Raw genomic sequence first — 19,599 nt, 5'->3', positions numbered from 1 at the left:
GTTAAACCTATTGACTAAATTGTCTGATACGAGTACACAGAAAAGGTCAAGCTTAACATTTTGATAACCTTTATAGAGTAAAAAAAAAAGGAGGTTAATAAAATAATCATTGATGAATGTTTGACAAAATTGAAATACAAATGATTTATATTGAAAACACATTAAATACAGGTAGATTATGTCCAATTCTCACAACCATAAGCTCATCACTGCGCAATTCCTCAGTTCCTCCTGCATATTCAACAACAAATGAATCATTGGAATACAAAATGGCACACATTTAAAATATTATTCTTATAAACATGTCTATTGCGGTCGTTGCTGTATGACTGAAATTGCAATAAGTCACTGAAAATGCTAAACCCCATAAACGTTTGCTTCATTCGTTCTAATTATTTTAGTGTTTCAAAACTGCGGCCTTCAGAAGAAGAGAATGTAGCTTTATCAGGTTCTTTTTATTTCACAAGCTTTAAAAGGTGCCATAGAATGCACTGGATTCCTTGCTAAATAGTTTTCAGATATCAACACAGAAGGTATATGGCTTAGATAAGTGGAAAAGTGTTTACAGGTATATTTTAAACACTATTCATACTTTTCAGTCACGTGACCTGTGCGGAGACCCGGTTTCCCCCACAGTCCAAGGACATGCGGTACAGGTGAATTGGGTAGGCTAAATTGTCCATCGTGTATGAGTGTGATGGAGTGTGTATGGATGTCTCATAGTGATAGCTTGCAGCTGGAGGGGCATCCGCTGCGTAAAACATGTGCTGGATAAGTTGGCGGTTCATTCCATTAATAAGTGGAGTAAGCTGAAAATAAAATAAATGAATTGGTTCTAATTGGAGATGAATGGTTTCGACCATATTTGGAAGAGTCGTGAATATTTATGAACTCTACTCTGAATTTTAAAGCTGCGGTCACACTGGAGTTTGTGTGTTTGAAATTCTGTCATACGGCGCTGCGAAAAGGGGCAGGATTAAATAAAATTATTAGACATTAAAAAAGCGAGCGATTGCTCCATGTTTTAAATTTCTTTCCAGAGAGGTCATGTTTCGATCCTTGATTGGTCTCACGCAGTCAAGTGAAGCGATTTCGCAGGTCAGAGTTCACCAAGCTTGAACTTTGTACCGCAGTGACCTGCAAAACTTAACGTATGACCCTGCGTTTCCAGTCTGACACATTCGTGTGTGTATAAATGGAAGTCTATGAGGAGAAAAGTCAAGTGTGACCGCAGCTTAAGTCAGTGCCTGATGAGTGAAAGTACTGTTATGCCAGGGTTGCGTTCTAAAAACTATCAATAAATCAGTACTAATTTGAGATGGATGGTTTTGACCATATTTGGAAGGGTCATGAATAATAATGAGCTCTACTCTGATGCTCAAGTCAGTGACTGATGGGTGAAAGTACAGTTTTGCCAGGGGTGCATTGTAAAAAAACTATTAATGAATTTGTCCTAATTAGAGATGCATGGTTTTGATCATATTTGGAAGGGTCGTTAATATTAATGAGGTTTATAATCCATACATCCAACATTTTTCATGTTCTGAAAGCGGAGCTGCTTATTTTGATTTTCTCAGACAAAGATCTCGTACACACTCACACTATACTCCATTAAACTCCAAAGCCAGGAACAGTTTTTTTTTTTGTCTGCGAAAAAAAAGATTTGCATGAGAACAAGCAAGCAATGGATCTCTGCTGGGTATTTGAGATTCACAATCAATCATTTCCATCTGTTGAATTATTATTTTTGAGCTACGCTTGATAGATCCAGATTTTCATTCTATGGCACCCTGAATTATGTGTAAAAAGTTTATGAAATGCTGCATTATTCTACCTGGTAAAAGCATATTTAAAAAGTGCTCAGCTTTCAGAGAAATGCAGCTCACCAGAGCAGAAGAAAGTGAGAGAGGTTCCTGAGAGCCCGAGCTCAGGTCAAAGTCACTGAACTTTGACCAAAATAAAAGCCATAATGCTGAGGTATGCTGCTGAGCTTCATTTCAGATACTGAAACACATCCTGATCCAGCGTGACCATATTGCAGAAAGCCAGCAGCTTCAGCAAAGAGCGAGTGACACTCATGAGCGCCATCTCTGACCTGGAGGTAGAACAAAAATTGTTAATAATATCTTCAGATACATATATTTAGCAATTTATACAGCAACCCATACAAAAACTGGCATAAAGGTGCTCTAATTTGAGCAAATTTTGTAAGCTACATTTGATAACTTCAAAAAAAAAAAAAAAACATCCCCTATAAAAATGATATCATTTTTTATATAATATCCAGTATCATTACTAGACACTGCTGTTGGCTGGAAATGTGTGGTTAGAATTATCTTTCAAACATTGCTGCACCTTATAACTGAAAATGTGACAAACAGATTACAGTTTTCTAGTATAATATACCTCATATATACATTACACACACACACAGTATATATTACAGCATAATGCTTTACAGTGCAGCACAGTGCTCAACATATACAAGTAAACCCCTCACAAGTCTCATTTAAATTCATGTTTTCTACAGGAAGCTATACAATGTTATATTTGTGCATATATATTAGATTAGTCAGTCGTGAAGCAAAATCTGGAGCTTATCTAATGAAATGGCTCATGATAACGGTCCAAAATTAGTACAGTCAAGTGTATATGTTACGGAAAAATATGAAGTACAAAAATTAAAAATACATTTTTTGTTTCTCTCAAATTTTGCTCAACATTTTGTAGTTTGTCATTTTTTTTGTCAATATTTAGCATAAATTTAAATGTATTATGTTACTATTTTCTAAAGATATTCTGTGATTAAAATATAATTTTAATAAATTTAGCAGCTTAATAAATCTGTTTTGTTTAAATCCACCAAAATATACAACCTATATTCACTGAGAAATGGATACAAATATTCGTTTTCAAAATTGGGTGTACTCTATGTTGAGCACTGTAAATAATAAAATAATAATAATAATCATACAATAATAGATATAAACAATAATACATTACAAAGCTAATTTATAATTTAATTTTGATTTAAAAAGCTCAAAGATAAAAAGCTTGCGATATTTGTTCAAATATATCATAATAGTTTCATATCATAACAAATAAACAAAACCAGGCTTCTATTATTGCGAAATAAATTGTAGTAATTAAATTAAAATAGATCTTTTTTAATAAAGAATTTAAAAAGACTCCCACAGAACTACAAAAAAAAGAATGAAACAGTTTGGTAAACAAAACTATTTTTCTAGAGCAAGTCGTCACCTTAAAGCAAATTCGAACTTGAGACTCTCCCAGAAGGAGCAGACCCAGCGGAAGACGGACAGTCTGGAAAACAACCTAATGTCCTCAGCCTGCGCTCTGCCATGTCCTCTCACAGCACTGAAACACAAAATCCAAATTCAACATCCAATACAACTCTATGAACCCTTTTCACAAGACTGTTATGACGTTGTTCAACGATCATCAGCATCTTAAATCCTAATAAGTTTTTAATATACTAATAATAAAAAAGCAAGTACACTTAAATGTATTATTAGACCATCTTTGCACCAAATTACAAAAAAAAAATGATTACCACGTCAAGAGTTTTACTCAGCTGATGATTAAGCTTGTTTGGCATGCTGTCTTGGGAGAAAGCCCTGAGTATATAAGATCCTCGAGCTCTGAGCTCCCTCCTGTTAGTAAGTCAAGAGGGGAGTTTAAGCTCAAGTAGATCTCGATGAACTCCCCGACTTGTTTCTGGCTAATGACAGATATAGGGGATGGCTAAGGAAAGATAAACAGCTTGCTAAGAGCTTGACTACAATGCCAATTTGGTTTGTTCAGTTTACTTAGGTTGCGTGTTTTTGGACTGTGAGGGGAATCCGGGGAAAACCCACATGAGCATGGAAAGAACAAGCAAACTCAGCATAAACTCAGAAGGGACTTTAACCAGAGACATTCTTGATGTGAGGTGAGAGTTAAATCACTGGGCCTCCATGTCACTCAATCAGGAAAGGAGAGAGAGTAAGGGTGGGAAGGGGATTCTTTAAGTCGAAGATAACGGAGGTAAAAAAAAAAAGAGCTATAATGAGTGGAATTGGTGAATCATGCGTTAGTTAATGCGGGACCAGCTGTGGACAATTATAAGTACAGGGTGGGCCATTTGTATGTATACACCTTAATAAAATGGGAATGGTTGGTGATATTAACATCCTGCTTGCGGCTCATTAGTATATGTGAGGCGGCAAACTTTTTAAGATCGGTGGTGACCCTGATGGCCATTTTGAAGTCGGCCATCTTGGATCCAACTTTTGTTTTTTTCAATAGGAAGAGGGTCATTTGACACATCAAACGTATTGGGAATTTCACAAGAAAAACAATTGTGTGCTTGGTTTTAACATAACTTTATTCTTTCATGAGTTATTTACACGTTTCTGACCACTTATAAAATGTGTTCAATGTGCTGTCCATTGTGTTGGATTGTCAATGCAACCCTCTTCTCTCACTCTTCACACACAGATCGCAACACCGCAGGAGAAATGCTAGTACAGGCTTCCAGTATCTGTAGTTTCAGGTGCAGCACATCTTGTATCTTCACACCATAGACAATAGCCTTCAGATGACCCCAAAGATAAAAGTCTTAGGAGGTCAGATCAGGAGACCTTTGGGGCCATTCAACTGGCCCACTGCGACCAATCCACTTTTCAGGAAACTGTTCAACTAGGAATGCTCAACCTGACATCCATTATGTGGTGGTGCACCCATCTTGCTGGAAAAACTCAGGGAACGTGCCAGCTTCAGTGCATAAAGAGGGAAGCACATCATCATGTAGCAATTTCAAATATCCAGTGGCCTTGAGGTTTCTATTGATGAAGAATGGCCTGACTATCTTTGTTGTCTATGGTGTGAAGATACAAGATGTCCAGCACCCGAAACTACAGATACTGGAAGCCTGTGCCGGCATTTCTCCTGCAGTGTTGCTATCAGTGTGTGAAGAGTGAGAGAAACGGGTTGTATTGACAATCCAACACAATGGGCAGCACATGGAGCACAATGTGCTTAAGTGGTCAGAAACGTGTAAATAACTCATGAAAGAATAAAGTTACATTAAAACCCGAAGATTTTGATGTGTCAAATGACCCTCTTCCTATTGAAAAAACAAAAGTTGGATCCAAGATGGCCGACTTCAAAATGGCCACTATGGTCACCACCCAACTTAAAAAGTTTGCCCCCTCACATATACTAATGTGCCATAAACAGGACATTAATATCACCAACCATTCCCATTTTATTAAGGTGTATCCATATAAATGGCCCACCCTGTACATGATCCTCTTAAAATTAGTTTAGAAATAAACTTTACTTACGCAGGGCATAAGTCTGAAATGAAGCATGTATGGGCTTGACAGTAAATTTGACATTCTTCTCTCTTCTGGCTGCCATTATCAATCTCATTCTCATCAATCTTTGATTATTTCAGCAAATAGGATTTTAAAAATTATAATGAAAAAAATACACGTGTTTTACTCTCCCATTCACTGAGCTTGAAGTCACTAACTCTGACGACTTCCGCTACTGAGAAACCCAGAAATGTGAAAAGGGTCCATTCAATACCAAAACTCCATTTAGAGTTCTCCAACAGTGTTTGAATGAGGAGTATGACGAATATACAGTGTTCTGGCACCCTTGTTAAATATCAAATTAAATATCTTAGTTGAACCTTCTTCATTATTAGTTTCATATAAATGAACAAATGAATGTATTAGGGCTGATATTAGGGGGAGGGGGAAAAAAATTTGGACATTGCAATATTTAGTTTAGCTGCAATATACATCGCGATATGAATTTAATTTCACCAGATGACTTGAATAGCTCCATTTAAAAAGATTATATTAATTTTGATGCAGTGAATTTGCATTAAATAGAATAAATGACAAGCGTATATACAGTTGAAGTCAGAATTATTAGCCCCCCTTTGAATTTTTTTTCTTTTTTAAATATTTCCCAAACGACGTTTAACAGAGCAAGGAAATTTTCACAGTGTATCTGATAATATTTTTTTTCTTCTGGAGAAAGTCTTATTTGTCTTATTTTGGCTTGAAGAAAACCTATTTTTAATTTAAGCGATATTTTATTTTATAGTCTACAGATCAAACCATCATTATACAATAATGCGCCTAATTACCCTAACCTGCCTAGTTAACCTAATTAACCTAGTTAAGCTAATAAATGTCACTTTAAGCTATATAGAAGTGTTTAGAAAAATATCTAGTTAAATATTATTTACTGTCATTGTAAGGATAAAATAAATCAGTTATTAGAAATCAGTTATTAAAACTATTATGTTTAGAAATGTGGTAACAAAATCTTCTCTCCATTAAACAGAAAATAGGAAGAAAAAAAACAGGGGGCTAATAATTCAGGGGGGTTAATATTTCTGACTTCAACTGTAAATAGGATTTCTGGGGAGTGTAACTGTATTCAAATACAGAAACTGAAAAATCTAACGTACTGTAAAATAACATTGTCAACATCACTGTATAAATAATATTTGAACATTTCTATCTTTAATAAACAACCTAACCCTGCGATGTGACCATTGCGGATACACGCACTGCAATATTAATGCTCATACGACATATTGTTCAACCCTAGAATGAATTAACAAATTAATAACTAAATGTAGAGGAACATCTCAGGGGGCGTCACATGAATAAGAAAATCACCCCGCTGAGATCTATTTTGAAAGTAAACAAGGACATAACGTTAGCTAAAGATCAGACCTTAATCAAGGGTTCCAATATTAAACTGGGGCACTGTACACTACCTGACAAAAGTCTTGTCGTCAATCCCAGTTGTAAGAGCAACAAATAATAACTTGACTTCAGAAGGTAGATTTTTTCAGATGAATCATCTGTTGAGCTGCATCTCAATAATCACAAATACTGCAGAAAACCTATTGGAACCCGAATGGACCCAATATTCCCACAGAAATCAGTCAAGTTTGGTAAAGGAAAAATCATGGTTTGGAGTAACATTCAGTATGAGGGTGTGCGAGAGATCTGCAGAGTGGACGGCAACATCAACAATCTGAGGTATCAAGACATTTGGGCTGCCCATTACATTTTAAACCACAGAAGAGGACAAATTTAGCCTCCACATCAAAGTTCTTGCAACCAAAAAAAGGTCAAGGTGTTTCAGGACTGGCCAGCCCATTCACTAGAATGAACATTATTAAGCATGTCTGGGGTAAGAAGGAGAAGGAGGCATTGAAGAATAATTCAAAAGAATCTTGATGAACTATGGAAGTTCATTAAGATGCTTTCCTTAGCCTGTCATATACGCCACTTCTAATACCAAACGATCAACTAGAAGTCGAGTATTATTTGTTGTTTCTAAAACTTGGATAGGTGACAAGACTTTAGTCAGGTAGTGTAAATACAAAAGACCTTTAGGTCAGTGGAGGTCTTTGTTTTTTTCCGTACCACTTGGCCATGATGAAGTAGCGGTCGACTGGAGCTCCCAGAGTGATGTTGATGCAGCGGACGGTGTTGATGTTCCGGAAGACCAGCAGCATGGGCCGCGGCATAGACTTCAGCACCTGCATGATTTTGTCGAAGCGGTTGATGGCCATGTCCCGCATGTAGGACGTCTCCTCTCCAGTCAGGATGTTCCCCAGACCCAGATCCCACATATTGATCGGCCGCTGCAGGAGCATCTCGCTGAACAGGAAATATTCTGGGATGGAACAACGAAACGATTAATATCATACACGTATGGACAGGTAAAAAAAAAAAAAAAAAAAAAAAAAACACATTTGGGTAATATGGCAATATTGGTTTCAGTTTACGAGGTCTTATTATATTTTTTACCCTTTTTATTTTAAATTGGGAGGAAGTGTAATCGGTAGGTCAAACTGACATTTTACTTAAACACATACTTAAACACACATACAGTACAAATGCACATTTTACTCAAACACAATAAATGTAGCTAATCCTCAAGTGGTTCTTCATTGAATTACAATTGTTAATGTAAACTCAAATTCTGTTTAAATATACAGTTTTAAAAAAAAAGATTATCTCTGTTGTAAAATGTTAATTATTTCTTGAAAAAATAATTTCTGCACATTTTAAACAAAATAGTTTTAAATAATTAATTCCATCGTGTGTTTTTCATGATGACAGTACATGATATTATACTATTTTACACTAGTGCTAGTATTTTGCTTAAATTGAAATTTAAAGGCTTAATTGGTTAACAAGGCAAGTCATTGGACAAAAGTGGTTCTGTAGCCAATGGAGTAAAAAACCTGGTAATCATCATATTTATAATAGTTTCTTTTATTGCTATTCTATTTATACATTTACCGGCCAATTTTTTAGGTACACCTTACTAGTACTGGGTTGGACTCCCTTTTGCCTTCAGAACAGTCTTAATCCTTTGTGGCATAGATTCAACAAGGTAGCGGAAATTTTCCTCAGAGATTTTGTTCCATATTGACATGATAGCATCACACGCAGTTGTTGCAGATTTGTCGGCCGCACATCCATGATGCGAATGTCCCATTCCACCACATCCCAAAGGTGCTCTATTGGATTGAGCTCTGGTTACTGTGGAGGCCATTTGAGTGGTGAACTCATTGTCATATTCCAGAAACCAGTGTGACAAGATTCACGCTTTATAACATGGCACATTATCCTATTAGAATTAGCCATCAGAAGATGGGTACACCGTGGTCATAAAGGGATGGACATGGTCAGCAACAATACTCGAGTAGGCTGTGGCGATGACACGATGCTCAGTTGGTACTAATGAGCCCAAAGTGTGCAAATAGAATATCCCCCACACTATTACACCACAAGCATGAGCTGTTCATTCAAGGCAGGATGGATCCATGCTTTCATGTTGTTGACGGCAAATTCTGACCCTACCATCCGAATGTCGCAGCAGAAATCCAGACTCATCAGACCAGACAATCTTCTATTGTCCAATTCCAGTGAGCCTGTGCAAATTGTAGCTTTAGTTTCCTGTTCTTAGCCAACAGGAGTGACACCCGGTGTGGTCTTCTGCTGCTGTAGCCCATCCCCCTCAAGGTTAGACGTGTTGTGAGTTCAGAGATGCTCTTCTGTATACCTCGGTTGTAATGAGTGGTTATTTGAGTTACTGTTGCCTTTCTATCAGCTCTAGCCAGACTGGCCATTCTCCCTGACCTCTGGTATCAATAAAGGCATTTGCGCCCACAGAACTGCCACTCACTGGATATTTTCTCTCTTTCGGTCCACTGTCAGTAAACCCTAGAGATGGTTGTGTGTGAAAATCCCAGTAGATCAGCCATTTCTGAAATACTCAGACCAGCCCATCTGGCACCAACAGCCATGCCATGTTCAAAGTCACTTAAATCACTGGTCCTCAACCACTTGGCTGCGGACCAGTGTCAAAATTTAATCCACAAGAAGTAAAACGAGTCAGAAATAGACGTCTTTGAAAGTTTTCTTTGTTAAGGGGAAAAGGCCCGAGAACTGCCAAGGATTGAATCTGGAATCAATGTCAACAAATCAGGTGAATCCACCATGGCTGTGCAAGAATTACAACTGCTGGAGATCACAAATGACGGCGGCCTTTAGAAAGATGCGATATGCAAACGGCTTCTAAGAGTTGTGTGATGCGCTTGTGCCTTTCAGACGCACCCACTTGATCCAATCAGCTTCAGCTTGTATGGAATATAAACATTTCGGTAGCACTAATTATCTCAGACAAACACAGAACATCCAAACACTGCAGTGCTTTGTAATTTCCTCTATAAATATTACTTGCATCAGAGTGACAGCAATGTTTTGTCGGCTTGTCTTCCTCTGAGAAAACTGTTGATGGTCGCCTAGCAACCTACAAAACACCGCTCCCCCACCCCAGCCCCCCTGGTCCATGGTAAAATTGTCAAGCGTTGACTAGTCCACGTTATAAAAAGGTTGAGGACTGCTGACTTAAATGATCTTTCTTCCCCATTCTGATGCTTAGCTTGAACTGCAGCAGATCGTCTTGACCATGTCTACATGCCTAAATGCATTGAGTTACTGCCGTGTGATTGGCTGATTAGAAATTTGCGTTAACGAGCAGTTGGACAGGTGCACCTAATACCTTAATACCCAAGTTGCCGGTGAGTGTGAACTGCTATTTATATTTAATCTCTATTCCAGCCAAACTAAAACAAACAAGACTTTCTCTGTGAATCTAATTAAAAATACTGTGAAAGTGATGCTGTGAAATATCATTTGGGAAATATTTGGAAAACAAAATAGTATTATTAGGAAAAGCTGCTTCACCTTTGACCCCGAGTTGATTTGCATATGTCTTCATACCAGCGTCATCTCGCAGGATTATGGCTCTCCACAGCTGGCAGAGAGCTGCTCTGTCACTGACACACACAGAGAGAGTTTACAGTCTTCACCTGTTTCAGGCTCATTGCAGAGACGGTGCTGTTTATTTCTCAAGCTCTCACCTTTTACTGAGGTGTTCATACAGCCCATGATCCAACAGAACCAGCTCAGCCTTTTTATCTGGACCTCTTCTAACCAGCACTGAAATGAATAACAGCAAAAGATGATGTACTTTTTGTTGAAAACCAGCAGCCATTGACTTCCAAAGGATCTGCTTGTTATGGCGTCTTCTGTTTCCAAGTGCCATATCAAACTGTTTAGGGAGGCTATATCCATGCCTAATATCCGATGGCCAAAAAAGTTATACTTTTTTTTTTTGGTCTTTCTATTACAAACTCATTAAGATCTACATTTAAGATCTGATTTCTTTAAAAATAAGTGATTTTCACTGTCTGATTGATATACGCCATAAAGTGTGTCTCAGACCAGACAAGATGCACTGCATTAAATTCTATTTTTCCCTGCCGTCGCTTTAAAATATGAAAATTACTTTTACCCCAGTATTTTCAATGGAGTTTCTGCGCTGGATTTATTTTCTACAAGTATCAGATAATATGGCATGCTGTTCACTTAATTGTGCTCTCAAACCATTCAAGCGGCCTCCATTTCCCAGGTGAGTGAAATTATATTACTTATAAACCATCTCTATAAATGTATTTGTTTTATTTAAGATCATTTATCATTTTATTTCAAACTTGAATGCACTCCGGAATCTGACAGATTGATCAGCTGTAGGCTATAGAACAGTCATCTGAATTGTTGTTACACAGTGTTATGCCTGGATTTCATAAATAGCCTTGCATTTACTAACACAGACTATATTTGAAGTATTAGATGTAGAACATAACCAAGCACATGTGGTCAGAACACAAACGAGTCGCAGGTGATAAAGTATTAAACGATTCTCCCAAAGAAAAATCCATCTAAGCAAAAGCTCACGGTCCACCACTTTGCCCTTTTCTGGTAACCCCTGGTCAGTGTGATGACGCGCCAACAAAATGGTGACGTTTGGCTACGTCTACTGGTAGCTTAATTTGCGATCTATGGGTGACGTCACAGATACTACGTCTATATCCTTTAGTCTATGGGTGCAACAACGTCTCATTGCACTGTGAAATACAGTTCTAAAGGCGGCTAAAAAACTCCCAACCCCTAAACACCATCTAGGACTACATAACGCAAACGGTTACATTAACACAAAGATAAAGACGATTAGAGTATTAAATAATTTCTATATAAATAATTAGTCTGTGCCTTGTATGTCAGTCATAAACACAAGTCTGTTGATTTACAAACATCTTGTGCTTTCTTTGTTTTTTTTTGTGAATGCTTTGCACAGCTGTTTAAAAATATCCCAGTGCTTTATAATAGATGCTTGCCCAACCAGAAGAAAACTGGAGAGCGTGCCAAAACTTTTCATATTAGTATTCTTAGTTGAAATTTAAACTGCTCTGACATGTAAAGCTAAATTTCTCGATTTGCACACACAGATAAGCAAAACACCTGTGTTTCTAATTAAAAGTTGTAGATTTATAGTTCTGAATTTGTCAGATGTCATTCGCATAAACAAGATGGCAGACACAATGTGTTCACCCTACATGTGAATATTGTGTACTATTATCTTAGCACTTTAATTCAGTTTTGCTGTACAACCAGAAGTTGGCACTAAAAACATCTCAGATCTGGCAGTAGAAGTTCAAATCCCACCTCACTTGTGTACTTATTAATGGACATTTATGAGGAGGGATGCATAACCTATAAACAACGCCAGCCAGGAATAATGCTAATCAGGCTAAAGTTAGCATTTTCCCAAGATCTCCTACTGCACCTTTAATTAATCCCCATTAACTAATGAAGCCATAAGCACAGACAACGACAGTAATCTCACCGTTTCCAGGATGTGGATCAGCGTGAATGAAGCCGGTGTAAAAGATCTGCTCTGCAAATATGCGGATGAGTTTATCAGCTGTCTGAAACACAGCCAGAGCGAAATCATTATCAATGTTTAACGGCTGTGACGTGAAGCAGTCAATCATAACAGATGCCATCAAACTCACGTCTTTGAGGCTCAGTCCCTGACGCTGAATCTCCTCCACATTGTTGATTTTGCATCCATCGCAGTACTCTGCTGTGAGGACCCTCTACATGCACAAAGTCATAGACTGCATTCATTAATATGGTAAAACTTGAGACCATAGAAAGACTTCACTGAAGTCATTTGAAGATTCATTCCCACCTTGCTGGTCACGTCCCAGAATACTTTGGGCACAACTACAAACTTAAAATGCTTCAGTTCCTCTGCACAACGTTCAGAATTTCTGCCTTCATTCTCAAAATCCAGCTCCTGGGCAAGAGTCCCCTTCAAGTCCTACTAACATAATGGAGGAAGAAAAGAAAAAGAAAAAAGTTCTATCATTTCATCTATCAGATGATAAGTGTATACACTCACCGGCCACTTTATTAGGTATACCTTACTGGTACCAGGTTGGATCCCCTTTTATATATATATACAGTTTATACTGTTATACATCCATCAATATAGACATGATCAGTTTTATCCACATGTGTTAGAAACATGATAAAACATGCTAGTGCTGCAACATTAGCTACTATATACTGGAAGAAACTATCCATCAAGCTATCTGTTTGCATATACAATAAGACTAGGACAAGCTAACAACATGCTAGACATGTTAGTACAGTTGTAAAAATGCTATGTACACTGTTAACTAAGATAGAGACATGTAAAAACATGCTAACAGTGCTAAAACGTTAGCAACTATGTTAAATATGCTAGAATAATCCATCCATCCATCAATCTATCACTACTTGAAACTTTACACACCTTCTAAAATCTTCAAACTATAATTCACACACACACACACACACACACACACACACACACACACACACACACACACACACAATCTGTTAACACACTCTGATGAGTAACTTCAAATGATTTTTTATTAGTAAGTTATTGAACATGAAAGCTTAAGTGTGAATGTTCATGCACTGACCTGTAGGACCCAGCGGAAGCCAAAGCTAGGGTGCATAAATTTTATTACGTCTAACAAAATCTCTAGAGTCCTGATATCACCATCAAAGCGATCCCTGAGATCAATATACTGCACCTGAACACAACAGACATGCACAGATCCTTAGAACAACATAATGAGCCACAATATTTACTGCATGTTGTTCCTCTAGATTGGATAATAATTATTGGCTATAAACTGGTCCGTATGGAATCTGCAGGTGCAGAAATCTGCAGATTTTTCAGCCCATCATTCAAAGTATTTATTTACTTATGTAGATGCGAGTAAATATATATTTATTCTGGTTTTTTTTTACATTTATTTTATCAATGATATTGAATAATATGTAAAAGTGTATAAGATTAATGTATAATACAGTTTAAGTAATGTTTTCTGTCTTTCACTAGATATGAAATTTACTTTAATTGCAAATGCAATTAAAACCATTTCTTTAGACTTGTAAACCTTTTTGTTAATATCTATTTATGTTTTATAGCTATATCAGCAGGGTTGGCTATATTCATGGCAACACTTTTACCAAGTCTTCAATATATAATTTATATTCATAACTGTTTCTTAATCATTAATTGTACAAAAAGACATGCAAATAACAACACTGATAAAAAGTTATAAGTTGTGTTTGTTTGATTCCTCTAGTACAGGGGTTCCCCAACTTCTGAGCCTGTGACCCTTCAAAATAGGATTTCCAGTGACTCTCAACCCCCACTATCCTCAGGGGTGGTTTAAATATACATACCAACAGGACTATGTAAATACAAGTATATTGACAACACAAAAAAGTGCAACAGTCCAAAAAATAATAATAAAATAAAAAACTATATATATATATATATATATATATATATATATATATATATATATATATATATATATATATATATATATATATATATATATAGTTTTTTGTGTGATTTATTAATTTGTTTAATTTTATATTAAGACTGGTAGGCACAATGTTTGCTGTACAAGACTATTGGTTTAATTTTGGAGACCACCACTTGTATGATTGTATAATGCTTTAAAAAAAACATTTACTTTTAATGTACACCACAGCCATAAAGGTGTTAAAGTTTACCATGGTGCTGTAAAATCAATCTGCTGTAACTAACGCTAATAATATTAAATATTACAATTAATATTATTAATATAAATGTAAACAACCCAGGCGTCGCAATCCAAAGAAAAAAAAAAAAAAAAAGTCGAATGTATTTAACTAGTAAATACTATTTTTATCTTCTGTAAGTTATGAATAAACATGGTAATTCTAATAGCTTAATAAAAGTTTATTTAATTTGTTTAAAACCACCAAGCAAAAGAATATCCACAGATTCTGTCTGGCCCTAGCAATAGGGGTTCAATGAATCAAAATAAACCAATACATACCATACGAAATATAACTTATGAAAATACATTTTATTAGACACTAATATCAAGTTAATCCAATTAAAACATCAACTACAATGCACATAGGTGATATGTTCTCAAGTTCTCAACAGTCATCACATGCAGTCCTAAACATACCTTTACAGCCACAGGTGTCCCATCGTGCAGTTCGGCTTTGTGCACTTGAGCCAGACTTGCAGCAGCCACAGGCTCGTAGTCAAATGTTCTGAACATTTTATCTGGAGTCATGTTAAAGTCCTCCTGGAATAAAGCATCTACCTGGAACAACATGCATCATGATTAATTAAAAAAAATATTGCTGATTTAATTCTCCTAGGTTTCTAACTCCATGAAGTTTTGACGTAACATGAATAAATCCATTTTTTTTTTAAATATTTTCGTTCCAAAAGTGCAGGCACATTTAAATCTGTACAACAAATGTAGAATTTACAGTAAATCAAATCTATTATTAAAAAAAAAAATACTGCAAAATGTGATAGGGAACATATTATTCTGTTACTAGTTGCTTGTTGCACTAACGGTTGACATTTTTTACTATTTTGTACTTTAGCTCAAGATGCTAACATCAAACCAGATGTCAATATGGACCAAAATATCTTGTTGCATCTATGCCATGAAGGATTAAGACATTTTTGAAGGCAAAAGGGGGTCCAACCCAGTACTAGTCAGGGGTACCTAATAAAGTGGCCGGTGATTGCTTATACACAATCAATTCTTTTGTTTTAGTATCTATTATACTGCATTACAATCAAGACATCTGTATTTAGGTAATATGACAGATTTCATATTTACCCAGAAATCACACCTATAAAACATTCAATGAACACCTAAAAGCATATGTGCGTAAAGCAAGAGCTCATCTGACCCGTAACGCGCCTTGCATGTTTTGCGAGAACCCTCACCTCTTTGTATCTTCTGTTGAGAGCTTTGTCTTCAAGCACATGTAGGGTTTGGATGTATTCTGGAGGTAGAAGATGGTTGAATGCACACAGGCCCTGTCCCAGCTTAATGTACAAGCCTCCGTTCTGTATGGCTCCGTCCACCATATTGCTGGCGGCTCTCTGATGACACGCTGACATCTGCTTCAGAAACTCTGGACTGCTCTGCCGAAGAAAGAGTTCAGATCGCATAAGAATCACATACAAAAACAAACAAATAATTTATGTGCTGCAACCACAAGAATCCATATGTACTGTAGTCAACTGACAAAAACTAATTTAGTTTTTAATTACTCGTGCCGTTTAAAAATTAACAATTCCTTACATACATATAGTGCTTTTCTGGACACTCAAAAGGCTTTACACATTTTTGGGGTGAATCTCCTCATCCAACACCTGTGTGAAGCATCCACCTGGATGATGCGACCGCAGCCATATCGCACACCAGTTCATTGGTGGTGAGGAGACAGAGTGATGAATCCAATTATGATATGAGGATGGTTAGGAGGTCATGATGGACAGAGGCCAGTGGGCAAATTTGGCCAGGATGTCAGGGTTAAACCCTTACTCTTTTTCGTGGGACATCTTGGAATTTTTTTATGATGAGTCAGGACCTCGCTTTAACGTCTCATAGACGACAGACAACACTCGCGGAGCAGTATAGAGTCCCCATTAGGGATGCAACGATTAGAGATTTTGGTTGTAGTATTATAGTCTGAGAAATAATCACGGTCATCACGATTATTATGCGTTCTTTCATTTTAAAATACTACTAGTTTAAAAAAAAAAAAAGTCACATGAAAACTTCTTATATTTTAAAGCTTTTCCAGTAACCAAATAATACAGCACAAAATAACAATAAAAAAAACAAACAATATAACCCATTTATCTTTGAATCTGCGTGGCGGATCTGCGTGAACAGATGTGCAGACTTCCAAATCTACATTTGCTGACAGACAGTCTGAGCTACTTATCGGAATTATGGGCGATGTCGTCCCAACAATATTTAATTGGATGAACATTTTTTAGTTTTATGCCTTACCCAGAATATAAAAATACATATAAACACATTTAAATAATTTACTTTAATTGATACTATTGGACTGTGAAGAGACTTTCAACCAGCACAACAAAAAATGTTTCTGAAGACAATCACCTACTGCACCTTTAACTCTTGTGCAGTAATATAGTAATAAAATAGCCGTTAAACCAGGGGTGTCCAAACTCAGTCCCGCAGGGCCATTGAGTCCTGCTGAGTTTAGCTCCACCTTGCCACAAAGTTTCTATTATATCAAGTAAGAGCTTGATTAGCTTCTTCAGGTGTGTTCGATTAGGGTTGGAGCTAAACTCTCTAGGACACCGGCCCTTCAGGACAGAGTTTGGACACCCCTGGTTTAAATAAATACTGAATCTAAAACCATATAAATGCGACTTAAATCAAATAAAAATTATAAAGACTTAAGACAGACGTCTTCATATTAAAGTCAAGTATGCATTTAAATGTTTTTGTTCATAATCATGCGCTTGACTGATGTGTTTGGATGTAAAAGTGCCATCTACAGGTAAAATAAGATTTTTTGGCATAATATATTTCCCAACCACAATAAATGAATCAGCAGTTTAAACCTACCTCATCCATGCCACGCAGAGCAATGTTAGATGTCCACCAGTAATCTGCTGATATCATAAGCCCGACGTAGAGAGACCTAAAATTATGCAGATATGCATTATTGTTTAAAGTTTAGTCATGATGTTAAAATCAGATCTGTCAATAATAAATGTAAAAGATGAACTCTAGCAATCAGAGAGACAAAAGTTCATATTGATTACCAATGCTGTACTTACTCGATCTAAAATATTATTCAAATTTAAAACAACTTTCATTTCACATGTTTTGAACTGTCGTTTATTTCTCAGATCAGATGTAAATGCTGAATTTTCAGCATTATTAGTGCAGTGTTCAGTGTCACATGATAGGTCAGAAATCATTGTAATATGATTATTTAATGCTCAAGAAACACTTCTTGTCAATACCAATTATTAATTTTCCTTCACTTTAGTCCCTTTATTAATCAGCGGTCACCTCAGAGAAATGAACCGCCAACTTATCCAGCATGTGTTTTACACAGCGGATCCTCTTCTAGCTGCAACCCAATGCTGGAATACATCCATACACACTCAATCACACGCATACACTACAGCCAATTTAGTTCATTCAATTCACATATATGCCGAATCCTGAGCAGCTGCTGTGTTGGTCATGGAGGAGCGGAGAGCATGAGACTGATTCCTGTGACGCTCCAGAGACAGACGAGTCTTCGCTGAGGTCTAGCTTTTAGCCTCCGGCGCCTAGACAGCAGTTCTGCACAAGACGTTTGGCCAGTCGAGAAATGGTCGTGCCCAATTGAGCCTGGTTTCTCTCGAGGTGTTTTAATTATTCACTTTCGCCAATTGGTGGTTTTTTCCTCACCACTGTCACCAATAGCTCACATAGTTCGGGATCTGTAGACCTTGTTGGATTTGCTCTTCAGTGTTTGGACTCTCAGTAGTGATTATTAAACCACACTGAACTGAGCTAAACTCAACTGAACTTAAACACTGAAAACTGAACTACACTGTTTCATTTTACTATGATCTTTTAAGTGAAGCTGCTTTGACACAATCTACATTGTAAAAGCGCTATAGAAATAAAGAATTGAATTGTAAATACTGTACCGCATGTCTTTGGAATGTGGGGGAAAACTCCACATAGAAATGCCAACTGACCCAGCCAGGACTCGAACCAGCGACTTTCTTGTTGTGAGGCAACAGTGCTAACCACTGAGCCACCATGTCACCCTTTTTATTATTCTTTTAGTGAAGTGAGCCTTGTCCGTTATGGTTTTTCCATACGCTTTCCATACTCAAAATTGATCCTGTTTTTAACATCCATCCCAAGTCCATGTGCACGATTTGAGTGACGAGTGAGAGCGCACGCACGCACACACACACACACACACACCTGGAGCAGTGGGCAGCTATTGCTTCCAGGACTAGGAATAGAACCTATTAAGGGTGTCACGATTCTCCAAATCCTCGATTCGATTACATTTTCGATTCTAAAGGCACGATTTGATTCGATTTTTAATTATGAATAATTAATTAATTAATGACCAATTAATTATTTGTAGCCTACCGTTTAAACTACCTGACCTGGATGGTCTTTGTTTTACCCATGAACAAATCATACAGTAAATGAATAAAGGCAAGATACACACATAATTACTACCTGTCAATCACTTTTTCTGCGGGACTCGTGAATAGGCAGTGATCTGTGTTGTTATAATGGCGTCGGTAAAAAAGACGCACAACCAACAGGAACCAGCCAACAGTATCTGAGTTGTTCGCTAAAATGACTAAGTACAAGTGAGTGAAAGATTGAAGCAGTCCTCTGACTGCCTGGACCTGCTCTCTCGAGATGGCATGGCTGTGAGTGCGTCTGTGTGGTCACGTGATTTGCATTTTCAGAGGTAGAGAGGAAGAAGGGCTGCTCAGAAATGCTACACGCCACTGTGGATGTCAAATCGTTGTCGTTTTAAAATGCCATTTAAAAACAAAGACAGTGTAAACAGGGCCTGAGTGTGTACTTTTCGCGAGCGGATTTGCAACGGGGGCGGGCAGAGGATCGCAATGCCAGTGTTGTCTATCGGACAAACCGTACGTAATACGTACATAGCAGAGCTTGCAAAACTGTGTTTTTTTTTTGTCGACAACACGAACGTTGTCAACATAACTCACTGG

General features: G+C 37.2%; 1 protein-coding gene across 15 annotated transcripts in view; it reads right to left on the bottom strand.

Moving 5' to 3' along the window:
* Window positions 1–19,599, bottom strand: part of adck5 (aarF domain containing kinase 5) — a 35,278-nt gene that overhangs the window by 3,665 nt on the left and 12,014 nt on the right. Inside the window, exons 4-16 of one of the 15 annotated variants that reach the window (XR_015515596.2) lie at window positions 17,450–17,525; window positions 15,784–15,984; window positions 14,999–15,139; window positions 13,439–13,552; window positions 12,655–12,786; window positions 12,476–12,559; window positions 12,307–12,388; window positions 10,481–10,559; window positions 10,305–10,396; window positions 7,467–7,719; window positions 3,262–3,378; window positions 955–2,095; window positions 53–911 (exon numbers count right to left, since the gene is read on the bottom strand). Coding sequence is in view for 2 of the 15 variants with exons in the window: in NM_001202526.1 (NP_001189455.1) it covers window positions 1,993–2,095; window positions 3,262–3,378; window positions 7,467–7,719; window positions 10,305–10,396; window positions 10,481–10,559; window positions 12,307–12,388; window positions 12,476–12,559; window positions 12,655–12,786; window positions 13,439–13,552; window positions 14,999–15,139; window positions 15,784–15,984; window positions 17,450–17,525 (1,474 nt within the window). In the remaining 13 variants the exon portion in view is untranslated. 15 annotated transcript variants of the gene reach the window in all.

This window comes from Danio rerio, chromosome 19, assembly GCF_052040795.2.
Source record: "Danio rerio strain M-AB ecotype USA chromosome 19, GRCz13ab, whole genome shotgun sequence".
NCBI lineage: Eukaryota > Metazoa > Chordata > Actinopteri > Cypriniformes > Danionidae > Danio > Danio rerio.
This window is presented reverse-complemented; position numbering and strand designations above follow the sequence as displayed.